Below are 23,439 nucleotides of genomic sequence, written 5' to 3'. Positions count from 1 at the left end.
TTGCTCTTCCTTCTCTCGGGCTGCTCTCCTTCAATGTATAGCCATTTGTGTCTTGCCTACGTGCTCGGGAGGCGAGCAAACCTCCACCTTTTTTTTCTTTTATTGGGACATAAACTAGTATGAACTTGAGAAACTTGTGTCCACAGGCTGAGCCGCCTCACAGAGCTCCTTTGCAAAACTTGACCATGCTGCAACTTTCCTCCTGCACAACATCTTATCCCTCCCGAATTTACCGACAGTATTTGGAGCTGCAGAAGAGATGCTAAATTAGGATCTGACCCAAGGCACTGAGGGGCAAGGAGAGAATCCTTCTACTGTCTCTGGGCTTTGATATAGGCTTTTAGGACCTGTCTGATCCTGTGGTTGTCTGGTGCTGTTTGCATGCATCCCACAAAGGATACTTGTGTGCAACCTACCTACAGGTCCACCAGCAGCTATCTGCTTTTTATCATCTTCACAACTGGGGCTGCGTATGCATGAGGTGGGCCTGGGGACCGGGGAACGTCACTCTCCCAGTGTTTCCATTAAACAGCCCTAAATCTGGACATGCACAGTCCCCATCTCCTGCAGGTAGCCAGAGCCAGGTGAGGGCAAGTCTCTGGGCATGGAGAGGAGTTTGAGATGGCAGGGAATCTCCAGGGAGAGAGCAGCCCACCCCAAGCACCGCGCAAAGGAGAGGGGTTGGTGGGTAGGGGCTAAGTCCCCCACTAGCACTTAACAAAGGGCAGCTGAGAATTGCCATTTTAGCTGAGACCAAGGTTTTGGGGGGACACAATAATTTCCAGCCCTTGAAAGAAAGGAGCATCCCCTGCGAGTACCATGAGCAGCACCAGGGACAGGCTGACCTCCAGGCGGCTAGTGACCAGCAGTGTTTTGTGGTCCCTGAGTGGAATGTCACCCTTCAAAGGGGTTGTTTGTTTTTGTTTTATTTTTCCCAAAAAAGGGAAATCCAGCTAGGTATGTCATGGGGAGATGAGATGGTCTATGGGAGATTTAGCAGGGCTAGTGGCAAAAGGAAGCCATGCAAGCTCAAAGATAAAGCAACTCCCCTTGAAAGTCACCGGAGACCTTGTCCCATGGACTTCTAAAGGGGGGCTCAGTGGAACATGGGAGAGAGTTTCTGCGTGGAATGTTTCAGGGTCTATCCAGCTCCAAAGGTGGAGTTGTTGTGTAATCCTTAGACATGTTTTATTCTCACCTTGCACCTCAGATATGAGGCCTGTGCTCTAGAGACCTCCAGGAAAGGGCTGGCTGGAAGAAGGGGGAAGGAAAACGCAGGGTGTTTTACCTCCTGTCCTGCAAGCAGCCAAATGTGTGGCCATCTGCTGATTTTTCTGGGCCATTGATCTCATCATTTACAGCTCCAACATGTCTTGGACTTGTTTGTGGAGGATGGATATGGTTTTTGGCTTTGTCTTGCTATCCACTGGGAACCCACATCTTTACAAATGGTAAATAATGTTTTTTAAGTTGGGTTGTGGGTTTGAGATTTCTTGAAAAATCATTCTTGCTCTCCAAAATTGATCAGCCAGCTGCTGCTGAGCAAAGAGAGAATCTCAGTTCTCGGAGAGGCGAAACTTAAAGCACAAAAGCTAATTCTACCATTGCCCTGGTTTCAAAGAAAACAAAAGCAGGACATCAGGAAAAGCTAATGAGGTAAAATAATAGAGCTGGCAGAGCTGCTGTTCTTGCTAAAGCCCAGAATACAGCTGACCTCTTTGTAAGTCTGTTAGAACAATGTCAAGCTATTTTGGCGAAATCTCTTTTGGCTTAGTAGGGAGGCCTTTGGCTGAGCGCTGTGTGCTATCAGTAGCAAGGTACCAGAACTTCCACATGTTTCTTGGGCTCAGGATTTCTCTGGAAAGGTGCAAACCCAGAACCCTGTGTACTGGGCATGAAAGCAGGAATTGCTATTGCTCAGTCATTTAACTGTGATGATCTTCCAAGTAAGAGGTCCTCATCTTCTTAAAATGACCAGGGCTGTAGCTGATTTATGTATTGGTGACCTGGCAACAGGCTCTTCCCAAGGTGGAACCAATCCTTCACAGCCCTAAATCATGTAGCACTCCATCTAACCCCTTATTTTTGCACGTTGCTCTCTTGCTATTGGTATTGCCCCCGAGACATCAGGTAAGGATCAGGTGAAGAACAAAGGTATTACCACTGTAATAAATTTATAGCAAAAGTGATTCCTGCAGCGTTGACAGATGAATAAATATTGGCCAAAGAGGTGGTGGAAAAAAACCCTAACCCCTTGATTTTTTACTTAAAAGTGGAGATGCATAACACCGCTGATTTTCTGCTGCGTATGCATGCCAAGTGTCCCCAAAGTGCATGTTGAAAACCCTCTCATCATTGCTGAGCAGCTTGTGACCTTGCCTGTCTGACCTCAAATCAATCCCTACAGAGCAAAGTGTGCTCTTATTTACCATGCACAGGATGACCTTTTCAGATGAAACTTGGGGTATAAAAGGACTGAGGCATGTATGTTGGTTTAAAAAGTTTTAATGATATTTCGAAGTCCAGTTAATGTCCTTGGATTACTCTAGAATTACAGACTTGCTTCACAGAATTTAATCCTGGTTATAGTTTCCTTGTAACAGATGATTGAGCTGCCATTTTCACTTCATTCTGATTAAACATACATGATTGTCCTCCAATAAATGGATAGTGTGATTCTTCACTACACTTCATAGTGTTAAAACTCTATACAAATATTGTACTACGCGTACAAAAATAAGTGCTTCATGCACACACTTTTAATACTGCTTCTTGCCCTTTTCTTTGACATCTTTCTGAACTTACATAAATAGCTGAAAATGCAGACTAAAGCTACTGAACATGGAAAGAGAGAAACACTTTCTGCCAACAGGAGTCTTTTAGAGTGAGACAGACACGCATGGATATGTTACTCGTTGGCAGTCAAACACGATTTAAAAGACATAGACAGAAGAGAAAATAAAGCCACGATACCCATAACACTCTTGGTTATTTCACCCTCTGTGAACAGGTTTGTTGTTTTCTGCAAAGCTAAGCGTGCTGAACAGCAACTGCAGAGGGCTTGTAATACCTTTAAGATCACCCTAATGAGCTACTTTATAAATAGAAAGGGTCTAATAGGACCACAAACTATACAGTTTATGTGTTTTTGTTCCATTCCTAGTGAAATCGAGTCAGATGAAGTGTCAGAATAGAAAATAGCTCCTGGTAGTCAACACCTTGTCACAGACCATTGTGCCTTGTACAGCTTTGGGGATGGATGGGAAAAGCTCCACTTAAAACGGCTTGTGTGATGCCACATTACGTCACCTAAACCAGATGAAAAATTTGGGGCCAAATCTGTTGGAATTAGTGGGCATCATCAGCCAGCTGGTAAATTCTCTCCCCCAAAAGGGTTTTTTTTGGTCCTAGACTGAGCAGATTCAAATTTTCTTAGTGTGCATATACAAGGTTCCCTGTATATAATTTTATTCCTGTAGAGGTGTCTGTTATTACTGGGCCACTGCTGTGAGCTCTTTTGCTCTAATTAAGTAGAGAACTAGCCCTAATGAAGAGCACTTTTCTAGTCAACCTTAATAGTCCTAAAAGTTTTCCTATCTTTCACTGAAGGTGCCATTTGATGGGAGGTTGCTAAAAATACGCTGTTATTTGCTGTTTTGTGACTTGTAGGTATGTCTGAGAAGTAGCAAAGTTAAGAGGGAAAACTGCTGAATGCTTGCCTCCTGCTTTAAAAATCAAATTAGTGCTCAAGAGCATGCAAACTAGCCTGTTAGACTGGGTGGACATATTTATGATAAATGTCTTTTTTCTTTGGCTGTGCCAGAATGAATTTAGAAGTTGCTTGAGATGCCTGAACACATCCCCACAGCACTGGAGGCTGTAAGAGGCGAACTGGAGACCTCCGTGGGGCAAAAGGACAACCTTTCATTTTATCCACTGCTCTGCCTGGCTTGAGAAATTTGGGGGTGAACGGAGGAGAACTCCTGATGCACAGAGGGGCTTGCTGGAGACACCCCAGCCTTCCCCAGTCCCATGTCACAATGTCCACAGGACCAACCGTTTTCAGCACAGGTTGTTGCTTGTAAACACACAACAGTGTGTATGTATATATACACATATATATACATAAATGTACGTATATATACACACCTGAGAACCATTCATTTTCTGGGCTGAGATTTTGCTTTCTAGTGCGAAAATCTGATTTTGAGTGATTTTTTTTAATTTTATTTCTCCTTTCCCCCCCAATATTCTGTTATGAAACTAAAGAACTACAAGAATGAAACTCCGACTAAAAATCTAACTTTAGGCGACAGATTAGTTTAAAATCATGAGGGTGTAAGAATTACCAGACTGAGATTTTTTTTTTTTTTTCCTGCCTGTGCTCAATTTAAGGGAACTCGATTAAAGACAGGATTAATATGCTCCGTAGCCATCACTGCGTGCAGCGACTGCGAAGGCCGGGTAGGCTTCGTAGGCTGCGTACGTTGCTAAATCTTGCCCCATAGTCACCGCTTGCTTGAGCTGAGTGGCTGTGACGGTCGCAGCTGCGTTAGCAATGGTATATCCTGCAGGAGAAAAGAGGGAAAAAAATGCAGATTAATGAAAAGACGTTCAAAACTCACCAGTGCCTGATAGTTTTTGATGGGAAGACTTTGCTGTCGATGGGAATGACGTAGGGAGTAATGAGTTTGTTAATGGGAATAATTTAATTAAATTAAATAGGTCATTTCTGGCATGTTTTTTCTCCATGTTAAAGGTAATAAAAAAAGCTGGAAAATTAATGCATTTTCTCACCCATTACTTGTTTAACACGCTGCTTGAAAAATGCCCCTCTCTGTTAAATATTTTTTCCTTATGCTTTGATTATTTCTGAGCTAAGAGGATGTTAATAGTGCTCTGTACACATCCTCCCACACATGACATGAGGAGGGCAAGAAAATGAAGTAATATAGGGGAAATCTGGGCAGGTTTCATAGGGAAAATATGGCTCTGATACCCTTCACAGTCAAAATAGATGCAATTCAGGACAGCCACACTAGAGAGGAGGGGAAGTCCCTCTATGCAATATCAGGGAGAAAATATTTAGTAAACTGGAATTTTTTTCCCATCAGATTCTAATGGAAAATGTGGTTTCAACACTTTAAATTTTCCATGGGAAAATGTTAGCTTTGCTGAATCACTGGGAAAACAAACATCGTTTGGGGCTCATTTGCCTGAAAGCAGGGTATAGCAGCTTGTCAACCAGACCACAATATTTTGCTGTGAAAGAATTAAGAATTAAGACAAAGCCCAAATTTGGGAATAGCAGCTGGGATGCCCATTGGCTCTGCTGGACCAGGCTCTGCTGCCAGACTAGATCTCCCAGGGTCCAAAATCTCCAAACAACTAGATGGGCAATGGGATCAAATCAAGGTCAGTCAGAGCCGAGGTCCTCTCAGTGGGGGGAGTAGAGATATTGGGCAAGACTGAGAGCACATTGCCTCGTTGAAGGTGTTACCTTAGGGAAAAACATGAAAAATTCACTATAATTTGAGTATTGTGGCCACTCAAAGTATCTTCCTTGCATCAGCAAAGTGAGGTGTAACTTTTCAACTAGGAATTGGGAAATCTGACATTTAAAACATATCTGCCACCATCATAAGAGAAATGAGCTGCTACCTGGGCATGGCCTGAGCTGAGCTGGGCTGGGCTTCAGCAAGCCCTGATCAAGGACTGGTGTGTGTTGCAAGCAGAAACTTTAATGTATGTCAATTTGTTGAGTTTCCAAGACAAATAAATAAGGGTGGATGAAAGAAAAAGGAGAGATTATAATTAAGCAGTAAGTGGAGACTGGATTCAATAAAGAGCCCATTTGGTTTCCACGCTGCGGAAGCCTGCACAAACCCAGACAAATTGATTTTTCTGTGGCTTTTGCGGACTCCTGTGGCAGGAAGCCGGATGGATTTTTTTTTTTTTTTTTTTTTTTTTTTTTAAATCCATCCTTGAGACACTCCAAACAACTCAGTAGTACTGACTAATGCATTCCTCATGTGCAGTTTGGCATGTGTTGCTCCCACTACATCAGAAAACCCGTCATGCTGGAGAGCACAGTAAATGTAATGCCTGCAAGCTGGATTCCTGCTCCCAGCCTGTGTTTTCCATGACTTGCCAAGCTGTTTTGGGCAGTTGCAAGAGCTGTTGAGTATGAATTCCCAAACTGGAAAAAAACCTTCCAGTGGGGGTGTGAGAGTTGGGATCGGATCCTAACTTTCACAGTTGCGCCATTTCTTTGACAGATGAAATCAAAAGTGTTGGTTCAAAGAGGAGCTGGGGGTGCTGGGGGAGGACGTGTGGACCGTGAATCAATCAACCGTTCATCTTGGTGGGGAGGAAGATCTACTCCATCCTGGGTGGCATTAGCCAGGCTGCAGCCAGCAGATCCAGGGAGGGGACTCATCCCAGATGTGACAGTGGGGACTCCATTTCGGGATCCTGCCTCCTATCTGGGGCTCCCAGTTGAAGGGAGGCATCCACAGACTGGAAGGAGTGGAGTGGAGGTGAGTACTTGGGATGGGGCCCTGAGCAGCGGGGGATCCCCATCCTTGGACGCTGCCCCAAGCAACCTGCGGTATCTGCGGCATTGACCCTACTGGGAGCAGGGTCGGACCAGAGACCCCCTACCCTGGTGCCTCCAGCCTGAGTTGCTCTATGGTGTGTAGACTGTAATTGGGGTAGTCCTGATACAGAGATAAATTACTATATAGTCATTAAAGGTATCATACACATAAGTAACATAAGTCAATGTAGAGGCGTGGGGGGAGCACAGCCAGGTCTGTCCTCAGTGGCCAAAAACGGGTTCATTCTTGACATCCACAAGAAAGCAGCAGGAAAAAGAATATTCCAGAAGACCTTTGCTGTACAGACCTTCCCATACCTGGAAAAGCTGGCGCTGCAGGAGCCACCTCTGCTCCCTCCATGGGAATCCCCAGCGTCTGAAGGGTGTATTCTGCTGCGTAGGTTTTGGCTTCATCAATATAGGCAGTGAGCTTGGGTGGTGTGAAGGGATGTCTGTGAGTACAGCAAAATGTTAGCTTGTTTTTTTTTCTCTAGGACTTTCCTGCAAGATGTTTTGATCCACTCATGGATGGCATCATCCCACATATCAAATGGAAACACTGTTTTACTATGCTGATGCATTAACAAAAGTAGTCTCCTCGTAATAATCTGGTTTGTTTGCTGAGTTTATCAGCCCCGGGTCTCATTTTGGACACAGCATCCTTTCAGAGCATGTTGTGCATTTTCAGTCCAAAAGAAAGCCTGCTGCAGTCTGGGTTTTTCTTTAAAATACACAGCAAACAATGTTTTAGGTCAGAAATGTTTAGAACCATATTTGGAGCTGAATTATTAGCATGTTTCTTCAAGCTGCTTTCTTTTTGCCACAAGAGCTGTCGTATGCTTTATTTTTGTGCTGAAAACCACCCTTTTGCCTGATTATTTCTGGCTTTCTGTAATCTTTGCACCACCAGAGAGAGAGCGCCAAGTGTGGCAGACATCACTATCAGTCTATTGTAGTTTGTGGATATTTTTCTCCCTAATATATATAAAGGAAATAGAGACCTGTGCAATTGTATTTTGAGGAGAGACGCTAGATAAAATACCATTTAAAAAAAAAAATCCAAACCCCCAGAAAACCTCGAATAGTTACATACATGGTGGGGTTCTGGCTGGCGAGGGCAGGGATGGTGATTTTGTATAGGAAGAGCTGTCTTTGGTCTTGGCCAATTGCAGAGTGGAGCTGGTAAACAGGCTGTCCCCAGTTGTTTTTCTGGCAGATTTCTTCTAAGATCTGGAAGGCAGAAAAGGGATTTTTGCTTGGGTTAATTGGTGTGCGGTGGCCTTCTCACCCAGCTCCAGCCCCTGCACTTGGTTTTCAGGGGTGTCGTGGCAGCTTTCTCAAGGCTTAGCCAAAAAATAAAAAAAAAAGGCAGACAGGATACTACATTCACCTTGAAGTATAAGATTCATCTATATGTTTTATACTTTAAAAATCCATTTAGTTCCTGAAGTTAATTATTACCCCATTAAATCAGACATCTTTGTCCTTTTGCTGATTAGCTGTTTTATTCTGTTATCGGTGTGGATTTCTTTCAATTCTCCCCAGACACTCTATCTATGCACTTTTCTTTAACAGTGCTAAAACACTAGGGTTGCATTCATCTTCACTGCTCTGTTGCCTCCCTGGCTTAGTGGGTTACAGTGCATGAAAAGTCCAAATCTTCTTTAAAAAAAAAAAAAAAAGAAAGAAGAAAAAAGGCTGTGTCTCCATCCAATTAATTATACAGGCTTCAATAGGCGATTTCTGTTTCTAGTTTGAAAGAGAAATGCTGAACCATGTTGCCCCCAGTCTTAGCACAGCTTATTCCATGGTAATTGGGAATCGCTGTCCGGAAACACTCTTGCTTTGGCTTTGTATTTCTTTTTTTAAGGGAAAAAAAAAAATACCACTGGGTATGTGCTGTCCCAAATGGGTTTGAACACAGCATGGTGTGCCCGTGTCTCCCTGTGAGTGGTGCTCAGACCAGTTATGTCTTTCAAGTAGCTCCACCAGCCCTGACACTCAGCTGAGAAGATGTTGTTGAGTCTTGGGGCTTTGTAACGTTGGCCATGCTGCCAGCTGGGTCGGACTGGAGACCCTGGGTGCCTCCAACCTGTGTCTTTCTGTGGTCTACCTTATTTAAAATTTGCACTTAATTTTATTTAAAATTAAAGTGTAAATTTTAAAAGTCACTACTGCTTTTAATTTTGTAATCGTAACTGCAACTGAAGTTTAGCACTTTGTTGTGTAAATAAACTAGTTTGTTGCATTTCTTGACTATGGCAACTGCTGTCCCAATGCCTTTATATGAATGTTGGTTTTATAATCTTACATGAACATTTAAATCCTCAATAAGGCAGACCTGCTTATTAACACTGAGAATGTCAGCTAGGCAGTGGGAACGAAATCCATCATTCAAAGATGCTGTTGAAAAGGTCTCAGTGCAGTGGATGGGAGCAGCTGACCAAGTTGATGGGTATTAATGAGGCTGTCCTATTAATGAGGCTGTTGTGAAGCAAGATGTAGCTCTTTAAGACCTGCTGTTGTGAAATAGTAGCAGTGGGGGGATTAGGGAGCTCAGCTGCCGGGAAAATGTGCCCCAAAACCTAGTGTTGCAAGTGCCTGGTGCTGTTACTGCACTATTTGAAATACACGGGCGTTTGGCATGGCTGGGAAGAGGAAAAAATGAATTTTACCTGCCCTAAGGCAGTGCAGCACTGCGCAGGCTATTTCACCCCTCTTATATGCTGATAAAATAGAGTAAGGGGACTGTGAAATTTTGCTGGGGGGAAAAAAACTCACTTCGCAGTTTTCTGGGAGAGAAAAGGATGTTTTCAAAGACTTCAGCAAACTGGATGCTGTGGCAATTGAAAAGTTAATAGGCAAGGATGTGCTTCAAAATTCAGGGTTAAGTTAGTTTCTCATGTTGCTTTGGATAATATAAGGGGAAAGGAGTTGCCATAAGAGCCGGACCTTCAGAAACTCAGGGAATTTGTTCTGGGTTTGTTCTCCTCAGCCCTCATCCATCCATCTGGATCCCAGTCCTGCACACACAACCACATCAAAAGCCTCCTTGAGCAACCAGAGTTTCTGCGCTGGGCTGGGTTGTGCAGGCGGTCAACACCTCTTTTCACATAAATGATTTTAAAATGTACATTATTTCTTTATATATGTGCATTTGTTCCTTGGTGAAGCTCCAAGTGATGCATCCTGTTTATCAAACCCATTTTGGGTGAGAATTTCTTTACCCTCAGTGCTTTTAGGAAGCGACAGCCATAGCTGGATTTCTTACACTCGGGCGTGTTTATGAAAACTCTCCTCCAAGGGAGAGTGGACGCCGCGCTCCAGTGAGGCGGGTACGTATTGCAAGATGCAGCTAGTGGTATTTTATTTTTTTAATGTCTTTTGAGATGCAAGAATGGATTTAGTTATCAGTTCCCAGTGCAAATTCAAGCAGGGGGGCATTTTCCCAAAAGCATTTTGGGCAAAGACCACCTCTGGCCGGGATATTGACTCTTTTTTCGTGCACATACCTGAGGAGCGAGTTTGATCCCTTGGGGCTTTAGTGTGACGTGGTTCATCGGTGTGAGCTCCATTCCTGGCAAGAGGTCGTAGAGTTTATCATCTCCCCTCTTTTCTCCTTTGAGCTGGTATCCGCGCCCCAGGCCCGTGTATGCCAGGTAGCCACGACCTCCCAGTCCTCTAACTCCCGCAGCCCCTACAGGTACATTCATGTAAATTTCTAGGAATGTAAGAAGGCATTAAACTGAATCAAATCACCGGAAAAATTACCCTGATTCTTGCTGAAATGGAAAAGTTAGCCCCACTTGCCGGGTTTGGGGAGAAGATGGGCAGAAGGCCCCCATAACCTGCTGCTGGGATAACCCAGGCTTCACACTGACACTCTTGCTTTTTGGGCTCGTATGCTTGGACAGGTGAGTTTTTTCAGGATAGGGGGGAGCCTTGCTTCTTTCTGACCCAGTTTTCATCTCCTCTGGACAGTTTTGATTTCAGTGACGCACAGTGACACCTTTCTACCCAGATTTGTAGTTGAAAGGCAGAGAGGGGACAGCTGATATCACTTGCTACACACTAGTGTAATTTCACTTTCTTGAAGAATTCAGAGTTTATACAATCCCTTGCTTATATAAACCAAAATCCTTTTTTTTTTTTCCTCCATTTCACTTCCATTTTTCCTTGGGGAGCCCTACTTGGGTGTCTGGGGAGACTGTAAGGCAAGAGAGGGCTGGTGGGTTATCACATCTGCACCTTTCCCAATGCAACCTTCATAGAAGCGGGTTTCACCTGTGCAGGCAAAAACATAGGGGTGCAGCAAGGGAAATTCCTGTTCCCCTGTCCCGTTCCTTGCGAAGGGGGAAAAATTGGCTGGCATAGTCCTTGCCAGCCCTATTGGGGTGCTACACGAGGTCTCAGCCTGCTGTGGGACCTGGTCACTGGCTTGGGGACACAAGCTGAATGCCACAGGCTTCATCTTTGGAAGGAAGATCTAATGGGCAGGTTTGGTTTTGGGGTTTTTTTTGCTAGCCCCCAAAGCTTACTTCTGCACTTACCAAACGATATCTGCAATGATATTTAATTTGGGGGTACCTGAGTGTGGGATTTGATTTTATCCCAGGTGCAGTCACCTGAGATCAAAGGCAGAGCCCCAGCAGCTTTCAGAAATACTCCGTGTTTTCATAAACTGCTTATTATTAGGTTAATGATTCCCCCCAAAAAGGAGTCCATCTCCCAGAGCACACAGTTAACAGCTTGCTTGATTTCAGTGCTGGTTCTCTACCCTGCATCAGGGCAACGTGACCTCCTTGGGAAACTCCGCGGCTTTGGGTCAGAAAACACCAGGACTGGTAAAACTTTCCCCGTGACCTTCAAAGCAAAGAGGAAACACTGCAGAGAGCTGTGCTGGTGGCTGACTGAGGGAGTTGGCTTTGAAGTGGGGAAAGGAAAATTGTTTTATTTGGTCTTCCTTACTGGGGCAAAACCAGGAGGATTCATGGTTTATTGACACTGGACGAAGGGCAATCTGGAAGCTCTTTCAGGCTTGCTCTGGGAAAATGGTTATTTTTTTCATGCCCTGCTTAGTCTGCTGGAAGATCACTGCGCTTTTGGGAAGGACAGAACCTAAAATCCTGTGTTTTCCATCCCTGACTGAAAGAGGTCCAGCATCCAGGGAAAAGCCAACACCCTCAGCATGAGCCTAGGGAGCAGCCACCCAAGCCCTGGAGGAGATATTTTGCTAGAGCTGAAGATTGGCGTGACGGGCGTTACCTCGGATGGATGGGGGCCGGATGATGCTCCTGTTGCTGAGCCCCTTCGTGGCAGGGAAGTGGAGGTTGGGGATAGCCGTGTAGGCTTGGGGTGCATAGAAAACTGGGGCGCCCAGGTAGGCGGTGGCGGGGTCGTACACATGTCCGAAGGCGTAGGTGTATTCTCCTTGCAGCATGGTACCTCTGCCACCTGTGCCCCGGGTGTATCTGACGTAGTTGTCTTTGTCAACGGGTTTGGCTAACGTCACCTCGATTGGGGACCCATCCAGCACCTTCATGCCCGGGTGGTGGGGAGAGAGCATGGGAGAAGCACAAGTGTAAGTATCCAAAGTACACGGGGATTATCCTGCCTAAGGACGCCTGCATGGTTTGCTAATGCGATGTGAAGAGGCAGAAAACCACCCAAAAAAACCAAAATTCCCTCCCACAGGTGGAAGCAGGCACTGGTTGGGTGAAGGTTTAACGCATTGACAGCACCCAGCCCTGACCCCAGCCAGGAGAGGCTCCTTAACTGAATTAGCACAGTTGTGAAGCCTTCAAAAGGCTTCACTTCCCTTGCAAAGTAGCATGTAAGTCAGCGAGATTATATGTGCTCCTATGGAGAACAGCAGTAGCACTAAAAATAGGAGTGGGGTTAACACCTCTTTGGGAACAGCTCTTGCATTACGGTTGCGTGAATTACATGCAGTGCAAGAAGTACTAAATACAGCAACCTCCTTGCAAATCCGCATCTGAATTTGGAGCAGATGTTTTGGGTTGACCTTGTTTGTCCCGGTTTGCCATTCACACACTGTCCTGTGAGTGTTTTTGTTGGCAGACCTGGAACAAGGATGTGAGCGTGAGCCAAGGGAACCCGTAACCCCTCGTTTGCTAGTCCTTGTTTTGGCTTTACTCTGCTTTTTTTTTTTCTGAGCAGTGAACTACAGTCTGAGCTGGGCAAACATTTAGCAAAAATGTGAGGAGCAAGAAGCCAAATTGAACAGTTTGTGTACACCAGAGCTGCTGAAAAATGAATTCAGGAGTATAAAAGCAGCCTGCAAAGAGAACTTAGGGCTAACACCTTCAGGAAGTTTTTGTAACTAATAAACCAGGCAGCTTTGTTTCAGCTGTGTATAATATACTGCGCATAAGCCCCACGAATTAGCATTTACAGCAGCTTTACCTTCCCATTCAAGGCTTTCATAGCTTCCACCGCATATTCTCTTTTATTAAAGTGCACAAAGGCGTAGTCTCTAATTTTCTTTACTCTCTCTACCGCACCTGCAGAAAACGTTGGAATATTAGTTGGAAATGGGTATTAGTTGGAAAATACAGATCTGAAAGAGCAACTGTGTTGGGTTATGAGCCCTTGGAGAGCAAGGGCTGACCAGTGCCTTCTTACCTCTTAGGGTGTATATGCCATGGGAAAGTAAATATATAATGGTTGTAGTATTTCAAGGCAAACTAGAAGTATTTGGGGCCAGGCACTAGTAAGTTTCCCATTATACTGGAGTGGTTTTCTCCTGTCCAAAAGGTTCTGTTGGACACTTCCTTTGGTCTTGTGTCTCCCTTCTGTGACAGACCACCAAGACCGGGTGGCTGAACAGGACATGCAACAGCCCAGGATTTGGTGAGCTACAGGTTGATGTCACCATGTGATCGCCATCTCCATGGTTTCGTACATGCGTCGTACACATTACTCAGACGCAGCTTCAGGAGGCTCTTCTCTTAACCATTGACTCAGGATGTTGACCAAGAACAAGCACCTAGTCCTGTCAAGGACAGAGCAGTCCCGAGCATGGGGATGGCCTGGGACCGAGGGGGCAGCAGGTCTGTCCCTAAGAAACAGCCTTTCCCATGTGAGTCGGGGCAGCCCTGGGACAGGGCCCAAGGTGGTGAGGGATCCCCATCCCCAGGGATGCCCCAATTCACCCGGACACAGCCCCAGTCAGCCTTCTGCAGCACTGGCCCTGCTGGGAGCAGGGTTGGGCTAGAGACTCCCACCTTGATGCCCCCAGCCTGAGTCTTTCTTACACCTCTGTGATTACCCAAAATAATTCAAATGTAAATGGCTTCTTGTTCTTCTCTTTATGTCCCTCCTCTACAGCTTTCCCTTTCCCTTGTTAGCTGCTCTGCTGCCGGGAACTTCTTGGCACTGAGATACTCAGGACTAAGAAGTTTGTCTCCAAAATAACCACACCGGTCCTATTCCCCACAGTCACAAGCTTTAGACATATGCCTTTTCTTCTCTAATTGTTCATCTTCCCCTCTCCTGTGGGTTGGGAAGCACAGTTGTCAAGCAGCCCAGCCACTGAAACTATAACACCCCTAAACATATCCTTTGGAAATATGGCTAAGGGATGCTGAATGACTCTTCTGTTGACTTCTTACCCTTTAAAGCTGAACAGGTGCACAGGGAAATGTCATATTGCCACAGAAAAAGCACTTACTTAAATTACTGCAGGAGAAAATATATTTCTTAGGAGTTCAGGGAGAGTCATTAGGAGCTCCAGCAGGCTAAGTGAGGTCTCTCCCAGCCTATAACCTGAGCAGCCTGCACATCTTCACAATGACACCGGAATGGTAAGTAGCACTTCGTGTCCTTCTGGGATCAGAGGGTGATTTTCCAAGCCTGAAGTTATGGGAGTTATATGCTGACACCTTGTTTACAAATCACGGCTTTAATGAACTCTGTATGTTTTGAAAATCCCCTTTCCTCCTCCTGGAGAGCATTCTGTGTTACTGATCCTTGTCTGGACCAAAAATTGTGCTCTTCCCTGCTTCTGCCTCTGCTGAGGCAAAGCAATGTGATAACCACCCTCGGGTCATCTCCACAGAGAGACCGTTCGTGTGATGTTACAGGGGGGATATTGTCCCTTCAGTACATTTGGGAACCATGACCTTACTGCTGGAAACTTTGCCAGGGATGAGGATTTTTGCCAAAATCAAGGGCAGGGCTTTTCAGTGAGACAAGTGATGCATATCTCTATAGAATTCATCAGGCACAGAATTTGGCACAGATTTAAGGGGTGATACTTGTACTATATTGCAACTTGAGATGCATAAGCAGCATTCCTGGTAGTGTCTATGGAGCCCGTAGCAATGTGGTAATTGCTCTGTCATGGGGATCGTAACTCCTTTGGTTAGGAACATTTTTTTATTGGGTGACTTGTTACTGTCAAAACAGCTTCTTAATGCTCTGGATCAAATGTACACTTCAGGCAAGCAGTACTGAAATGTGGCACAATGAATAAGGCAGATAACCAAGGGGGGGAAGTGAATCATTTCAGACTCTTGCTGAGTGTTTGATTGTAATCTCACTATAACTTAAACTGCATTTACTCTCCCCAAAGCTCAGGTTTTGCTGCTTTGATGCACACTTTTTTGAAAGCATGGCATTGCTTTAAAAAAGGCACTCCTGATTTTATCCACAATAAATAAAGCTGTCAATTTAAAAAAAATAAAAAGAATTTCCAGCATAAGAAGTAAAAAGATAAAGTGATGAAAGGAAAATTAAAGACAATAGAGATCTTCTATTGTTGTACTAGAAAACTTGTCTTAGCAGCAAAGCAGATGGCTATTACCAAAGTGTTAGATGGGCATAAATGTGCTTCTGGGGAGTGCGAACAGTTCAACATTCAGGAGCAAAACTGGGTAAATAAAGGAGGAAAAGGTTAAGAGAGTGGGATGGTACATATTTAATTCATGGGTAAAATGGGATCTCTAACAGCTTGATGGTGGCTAGAAGTATTAGCCAGAAACATTAAAAGGACAGAAAAGACTCATAAAGAAACCTCATAAAGACCTTTGCATTGCAGCCTAGTACAAAAAGAGAAATGTATAGAGCAGAAATGAAAAGTTAGTGCAGGAAAAATTAAGGTCTGTAGTGTATTTTACAAAATTAATAGAAGGAAGTTAATAGGAATGAGATGAAAGGCGATTTCACATTGCCAAGCATAAGTTACTAATGCCTAATGGACTGTGTGGCTTGGAGAGCTGCAGAAATGGGTTATTTTTACTTTGTTGTTTTGGGGTGGAATTTCCTAAAGCTGGAGCAACTCAGAAGTAAAATCTCCTTTGAAAGCCAGCAGGATTTTTATTCCCAACAAATCTACTTGCTTTTTGAAAAAATCTCACCTAAGTGTGTGTAATATATGCCACAAAGAAATGCTGTCATATTCTGTGTTAAATGATAAGCACCGATTATTCACAAATTTACAGAAGAATGTGGGGGGTTTTGTATGAAAATGATAGAATTCAGAATTCAGATAGATTAGATAAAAAGCCTTTTTATTAAATCACTCTATTTCTGTCATCATCCTTTGCCATAGAAGAAGAATGCTGAAATTACCCAGCTGTTTCACCAACTGGCTCTTTTTAAGAAAGACTGAAATGATTCAAAATAATTTTTATGACACGGGCATCCCCATGCAGCATTTTGGATCTCTTCCAGTTGCCAATCATTCTAAAAAGGTTAGTATTGTTGTTAGCTGGAAATTAAGCAGCCCTTAATGGGATGGCACGATGTGCATGTTGGGTGGGAGCCTTCAGCCTAATGATGATTATTGTGGCATTACACATGAACATTTTACAGCGGAAAACCAGTTATTTTTATCTCTTTGACATTTTATGAATGGAGAAATATTTCCATTTGCAGTAGCAGTACTTCTTTAGGAGCTACCATGTCAATGGGTTCCTACCTGGTTTGATGCTGTTGAACTCCTTTTCTATGGTCTCTTCAGTGGTCGAGAGCATGAGGTTCCTCACGTAGAGAATTTTTACCGATGACATGGTGTCTTCGTCCACCTCCACTTCTGGTTCTGCCCAGTCAACGGCTATAGGATGTCCCCACAGCTGGATCCTTCCTTTAAAGGATTTGGCGTGGTCAGTGTCAGACAGGCTTTGGTTCCTCTCAGTTCTGCTCAGAGACTATTTCACATGCATAATGAACAGCAGAACAGGCCAATTCTACAAAAGGGACCAAAAGAAGCCTTTCTAGCTCAAAGCACAGCTGCTTTGTTAATTCATTTCCAAAAGCAGATGGTCACACTTTGAGCATGCTCCCGCTAATACCTTAGATGCCTGCAGAAATGTAGCGTCCAAAATTAAAGAAGTGAAAATATGGCATGATTCACTAACGGTCTGCGTTCCCTGGAGTGCTCTCTAAAGGGAAATATTTTAATGAACTTCTAAAAATCCCTCTTGGCTGAGAAAGTTTCATTCCCTAGATAATAGGAAAGGGATCCAGAAGTCCCAGCTGGATGAAATGAAGGAGTAAAAGCGAGGATGCCTCTGTGTGCAAGTATTTGAAGTCCTATGGTCCCTGCTGGGTGAAGTTGCAACAGAAGTAGCAGAAAAGAGGGACGCAAAAAGTAAGGAGGCACAAAACCGGGTGTGGGTGTCTGCTGCTGAGGGGCAGAGAATAAAAAGAGCAAATAAAGAGGTAGTTAAAGGTGATGTTGTCACCATGTTATCACACTGAGGTCCATAAGCATTTGCATTGAGTCACCTAATCTGTTAAGTAATTGATTAGTCAATTAGTGATGTTTAATATGTAATGAAAACTGACTGCCACAGACTTGTCTCAAAGCTGTGGGAATCAGTGACAAGCAGCAGGACACCAGGTAAGGAAGAGAGACCTCTACATAGTGATGGTTTTTTCACCTCCTGTCTTCTCCAGACAGCAATGATACCTCTTTCCTCCTCTTTTTATTCCCCGTCCCTTCTGCACATCTTGCAAGGAGATCTTCCTCCCTTTACTCTTCAGGAGTGGTTGAAATCTGGCCACCCACTAATATCCAGAGCCCCAAATTTCATGTGGTCTACCTGTGGCCCACTTTTCCTCTGGCAATTTTAATCAGCCCAGCAACTAGCTCTTTGGATGTACAGTAGGGACCATTTTCTGTCTTTGCAGCATGGTAAGTGCTAGATATTCCTTCCAAATAATGAAATAAAATGTCTGCCTCTTCTGCAAATGTCCCCCGAAGAGTGAGTCTTTCTGTGGTTTTTCTTTCTCTCTCTCTCATCTTTATGACATGAAGATTGGGTCCTCCCAGGCCTTAATTGTGCTAAAACCTGGAAGAAACATGAGGATGCCTATGCTGGTAGAGGGAAAATGAGAATCCTGCAAAATATTTTTGGAGAGATCTAAAAAAAGGCATTCTATCTCACATCTCCACTTGGATAACCTGTCTAAGATGGGATAGGAGCTCCAAAATAGAGAAAATTAGAGGGAGAGGGTAGAATTTGGAGACCTGTTTTTCTTACTGGAAGTGAAAATTAACAAACTAAAGGGAAAGAGGCTGCTTCCTGCTAGGAAGGCTCATGAATGAGCTGGGATTTGTGGAGCAAGGTTGGGCTGATGTTCAGGTTTCAGCACTGCCCAATCTGACTTGGGCTGTTAGTGACCAGAAATAGAGAGATGACTGCTAATGGTAGCCAGTTGAAATGAAAGGCCGTATGGCCCTTTCTGAATTGCCATTTTCTGTTCAATAGTGGAAATAATGACCTGGCTGACTTGCAGCAAGGAGCTAAGCTTGGTGCCCGCACTAGCCTCTTGCTAAAACCCAGTCTTCCTCCACCCTTTTGTTTAACCAGGAAGCAATTTTCATAAAAAGCTTCTTCCTTTTTGAGCATTTCTGTCTCTTCTACAAAGCTCCCTCAAAGAACAGCGAGGTTCAGAGTAAAGGCAATGTCTTGATAATGATATTCAATCTCACATTCATCCAATGCATCAGCTGGAGACACATTCAGTTCTGGTTTGAAACTTTTTTCAAGTTCCTCCCGTATGTTTGCAACATCAGAAGACTGGCTCCTGCGTACGCCTTTGAAATTCCCCAAACTGTTTATCGAGATGTCCCCAAATTGGAAATCACTAGTGCGTTGCACATGTCTGTTCAGGACTATGTGCTTGCTCCATCTGTCTCGCTGTCTTTCCTCAGGATTTCAAGTGCTCTGCTCCCTCAAGGCTGCCATCAGCAGCTGTGGCTGTGCCTGCTCCTTCCTCCATTCTCGATATAGAAACCATGGAAAAGTTGTGCTGAAGCACAGACCAGCTGAATGTGCTCCCAGAATCAGGGAGATGCTAAACTGATGCAGAAGATGCAGAATAAAAGGAAAAATAGTCAGTGTGTGATATCCCACAATAGCTAAGCCTATTCAGCGCTCGAAATCATGCTCATTTTTTTTACAATAAGAAAAAAGGATTTAAACTACTCAGGATGTTTCATGGGCTGTCGTATAGAAAGAGTGATAGAAGGCTGGTGCATTATGAACAAGTCTCAAACCAGAAAGTTTATTGGATTCTTTCACTAGCAAGTGAGCTGGGTTCGACAAAGCTGTGCATGAGCTGCTGAGCATAAGAAAGTATGAGAAAATGGTGAAATCACTGCAAATGCACTTAATGTTAAGCAACTCCTTATCTAACACCTAACACCAAACCTCTCTCTGCTTCACAATGGTCTTGAATATCCCCCAGCACTAAATTGCATAGACTTATTTTTTGTATTGTTTAAATCCTAAAACAATTCCTCATTCGAAGTTTTCTTCCCACAAGGAAAATATACATTTTCAGGAGCATCCTCAAGATTGAATATGTTCTTGGATGCTTTCCTGAGTGATTCTGTCTGAGAGGCCATGACTGAGACTGTATTTTATATATAAACCAAGATAACCACAGGATAATACATATCCTACAACAGAGCTGTATGGATACACACAGCTAAATCCATCTAGCTGTATTTTTAATAAATTCAAGCTCCTTAATGAAGAGCATGGATAATGAGCACGGTGCTACATCAGAATCTGTAGTGAATTGCCCACCCTGCACCCCAGAGCCAGGGTGACTCCATCAGCCAGCCACGGCGTACTGGGGTCCCTCCTTGCTCTGCGTGTCCCTAGCAGCTGAGAGGAGAAAACCCAGCAGCATTCACTTCCTTGGGTACCTGGGCCCTCTGGAGAGTTCAGTCTCACCGCAGTGCAATGTATACATAAGTGACCCCGAGATGAAGCTATCCCTACCACCCTCACCATCTGTACTAACCTGGGATCAATTTTCTCCTGGCCATGGCTGCTGCCCGATGGTTTTCGTATTCCACAAAAGCAAAACCCCGGTTTTTGGTTTTATCAGCTGCGCTAGGATAGACAATGACATCCACAACTCCGTCCGTGACTTTCTTCATCTCTGCTAAAATTTCCTCCCTCTTCTTTGTTTTGGGGATCCCTCCCACAAACAGGCGGCAGTTGTCCACACTGGCACAGACTCCAAGGAGACGCCTGTTCCTGAGTATAAACAACATTGCTGGTTTGTCAGGAGTCAGGATCAGTTCTCAAAGAGAGGAAAAAATTAAAATACCCCCCCCCCCCTTGTCCCAAAACACAAGGTCAAACACAAGCCTCCTGCTCCTGCGGCATATGCTTTTTGGGATATTCAAGCGGTCTTGCTCAATGCAAAAGCTAACATGAAGGGTGCCACTCTGCTAAATTTGACATCAAAGTAAGGCAGCACAGTTGAAATGAAGGATTTGAGATCAGGCAGAAACCAAAGCCAAATTTTGCTTTTGCTTCCTGAGGCTCTCCCTTTTGCTATTTGCGAAAATGGCTGCTACCAGGCAACTGTACCTACCATGCATGGTCACAGCAGTGACTCTTGTGTTGCCACCAGTATAAGCCAGGATTTGTAGTGTTCACCAGTGACTTGTAGCTTCCCAGTCACCATTGGGCCTCATGACTGAAGTTTTAGGGAAAGAAAATGACTTGTCATGGAGGCACACCATTTGGGGGCTTACTGATGTTAATTGTTGTGCAGACCCCAAAGTAAAAATTTCCTTACATGCACTTTGCTCGCCTCTTCGTGGTCCAAGTACCTCTTGCAGGTCTTGAGAAGTTAAAAACTTCTTTAGAGGAGTCTTTGGAACAAAGGAAGTAAGCAGAGGAGGTGGATGAAGCCTGATCTTTAAGACCTTCCAGCCTCTGATACAAACCACCTTTCCAGGCCCTCCCTGTGTTCCTTGTGACCTGCTCATCCTTAGGGTTGCTAGTAAAGCAATTCACAACCCATCTCTTTTTTTATATTAAAAAAAAATCCAAACTATAAAATTGCCAGAATGGTTTATCTCAAAATGCTTCTAAGCAAAGGCATCTACTCATCCCACTTTGAACTGGAAAAAAACATTAAGTGTGGTTGGAATCAAAACAAAACATACTGATGGGCCCATATGTTGTTGATTTCTGGGTGTTTTGTTCCCCATTTTTAGTCACAAACATGAGGGCTTTTTCTGTTCCTATCTATTAGGAAATGTCACTGTTTTGCCAATTGGTTTCCATCCTACTTCACGATTTTTTGCAATTGGTCTGTCTCCCAGAATGTATCTGCAGTATAGGTCACAAGAGAGACTGTGAATAGGATAAATCAACAAAAAACAGCCCAGAGGGGAACATGAAATAAACAGCAATGGTTAGGCAAAAGTTAATTTGATCCAAAACAAAATATTTTTTCCAATGTTCTGGTAGATTTTTTTTTTTTTTTTTTTTTTTGGTAAGGAAGACATTTCCTGCAAAAAGTTTTGGCTCTGCCTTTGTACTATGGCATAAAGCAATGGCTGCACAGGGAGACAAGAGGTGTTTTCCTCTTAAAGCTTAGGTATCTAAATAACTTTCCTCCAGGCTGCAAGGAAAAATATGCCTTACATAATAAAATAGATTAATACATATGATGTAAAGTTGTTGTGATGGTGCTGCCATGCTTACCTAATTTCATAATTATTGAGTTGCTTTATTGCATTCCTTGCTTCCTGTTTATTCGAGAAGGTCACAAAGGCGTAGCCCCTGTTGTTGCCATTAAAGTCCATCATCATTCTCATTTCATAGATTTTGCCAATCTGCAAATAGAAAGAAAAAGGGTTGTCAGCAAGGTGGGAGGTGTTTAAACAAGACCGGGTGCTTCCTTGACTATATCACGTCAGAGATCCACCAGTAGTTGGGGCGAAATCATCTCCAGTTCAGCCTTGAAATGCAGCTTTGATCATCACTAACCTCTGCAATACAACTACCTGCCATGAAGTCTTACTTTTTCACACAGTGGTATAAGTTCATCTTCAAAGAGGTCTCGGGGCAGTTTCCCAATAAAGATCTCACACCCCCTCTCTGGCGGAGGGCCATCCCAGCCAGGTGGTGGGCCTCCATATTTCCTCTGCCCATTTTCCTGTCATAGAAAAAAATAAAAGAATGGCTTAGACATATATTTTAAATGGGATGTAACCAACCCCTTCCTGGGGAATGACACTTCAGACACACTCCATTACCAGTGGGCTGGAGAGAGATGCCCTCCTTCCCTTCAAGGAGCAACTCTCTACAGACCTATCAGAGATAACATAGTGTGCATTGGCTGTTCCACTGCCATAACTGTAGTGAAAGGCTTTGATAACCCGGTTAGTATGCTGGTGATGTACTGGAGAAGGCTCTGGTTTGTAGTAGCTGAGTTTTGCTAAGGAACATGCATCAATGTATGCTCTGCAACTCAATTGCTACTTCAGATGTCCAAGACGGAGACAGTGAAATACCTCCTTGGAAAATGTAGGTCTTCTTGGCTATGGGAGGTGAACCTCTGTGGACTGTGTGTTGGTTGTGGACTGCATAATATAACACTTGCAAAATTTATAACTTGTCATGATTCTTCATCCAATCATAAATATTTATTAGCAATGATATTGCCTCTTATTTTAGTAATCAGTGGAGAGCTTACTACTCTACAGACGAAAGAAAGGATACTGGAGGGATTGTGTTTGAAGGCAGAAGGACTTTTCAAAAGCAGAAGGCATCTGGACTTCAGAAAGTGCTAACATAGGGGGAAAACTGCTCTTTCTTCCTTTCTTCCTTTCTTCCTTTCTTCCTTTTCTTTTTTCTCCATCCCTCGCTTTCTTTCTTTTCCTTCCTTCCTTCCTTCCTTCCTTCTGTCCCTCTCCCTCTCCCTCTCCCTCTCCCTCTCCCTCTCCTGTCCTATAGTGATGCCCTGCTCCCAGGGGAGCTGGGACTCTGGTCATTTTTTTATTTTTGGCTGCCTGATAATTTCTGTAGTTATTTCCCACTCTGGGATTATTCCAGGCAAGTGAATGCCTGTATGGCTGACTTAAGAGGAAAGCCTAAAGCACATAAGCAAACAGAGATCCTTGCAGGAAAATAAGAATATACCACAAGCTCTTTCAGTTTTCCTGAGCCTATAACAGGCCCTGAATGATCCATGGTCATTCCTGTTTTGCAAATGTTTTCAGCACAGTAATGGAGTCACAGAGATATTTGTTTTTATGAATTATTTCTTATAGGAGATCTAACAGGAAGACCATGATGTTTCAGGCTATTTTTCTGCCCCCAGTCTGGCTGAACTGAGCACGTTGCTGGCATGGGATTTTTCTGTCTCTCAAGCTATTTGTTAGGTGAAGACAAAAAGTGATAGTCGTGTTTTGTGTTGTTGCGGTCATCTGTGATCTTCACTAGCATGTCAGCTGGAGGAATGCTGGGCTCATCAACAATGATCTGAAAATGGTTAGAGGAGCCTTACTGTCCCAGTTTAATCCAACCAAAAGACAGTCAAACAGTTCTTTT

At 43.9% G+C, this 23,439-nt stretch overlaps 1 protein-coding gene across 4 annotated transcripts in view; it reads right to left on the bottom strand.

Annotated features, from left to right (window-relative positions):
• Positions 1-2,489: 2,489 nt before the first annotated feature.
• Positions 2,490-23,439, bottom strand: part of A1CF (APOBEC1 complementation factor) — a 28,936-nt gene continuing 7,986 nt past the window's right edge. For 2 of the 4 annotated variants that reach the window (XM_069795908.1, XM_069795912.1), the window contains 10 exons: positions 21,908-22,042; positions 21,589-21,719; positions 19,883-20,121; positions 16,542-16,706; positions 13,025-13,122; positions 11,864-12,134; positions 10,111-10,319; positions 7,692-7,828; positions 6,917-7,050; positions 2,490-4,568 (listed from right to left, as the gene is read on the bottom strand). In XM_069795908.1, coding sequence (XP_069652009.1) covers positions 4,417-4,568; positions 6,917-7,050; positions 7,692-7,828; positions 10,111-10,319; positions 11,864-12,134; positions 13,025-13,122; positions 16,542-16,706; positions 19,883-20,121; positions 21,589-21,719; positions 21,908-22,042 — 1,671 coding nt within the window. In that variant the 3' untranslated portion in view covers positions 2,490-4,416. Of the gene's footprint in view, positions 4,569-6,906; positions 7,051-7,691; positions 7,829-10,110; positions 10,320-11,863; positions 12,135-13,024; positions 13,123-16,541; positions 16,707-19,882; positions 20,122-21,588; positions 21,720-21,907; positions 22,043-23,439 lie in introns of all 4 variants that reach the window. The other 2 variants (XM_069795911.1, XM_069795909.1) reach the window with 2 other exon arrangements.

This window comes from Haliaeetus albicilla, chromosome 11, assembly GCF_947461875.1.
Source record: "Haliaeetus albicilla chromosome 11, bHalAlb1.1, whole genome shotgun sequence".
NCBI classification, from domain to species: Eukaryota; Metazoa; Chordata; class Aves; order Accipitriformes; family Accipitridae; genus Haliaeetus; species Haliaeetus albicilla.
This window is presented reverse-complemented; position numbering and strand designations above follow the sequence as displayed.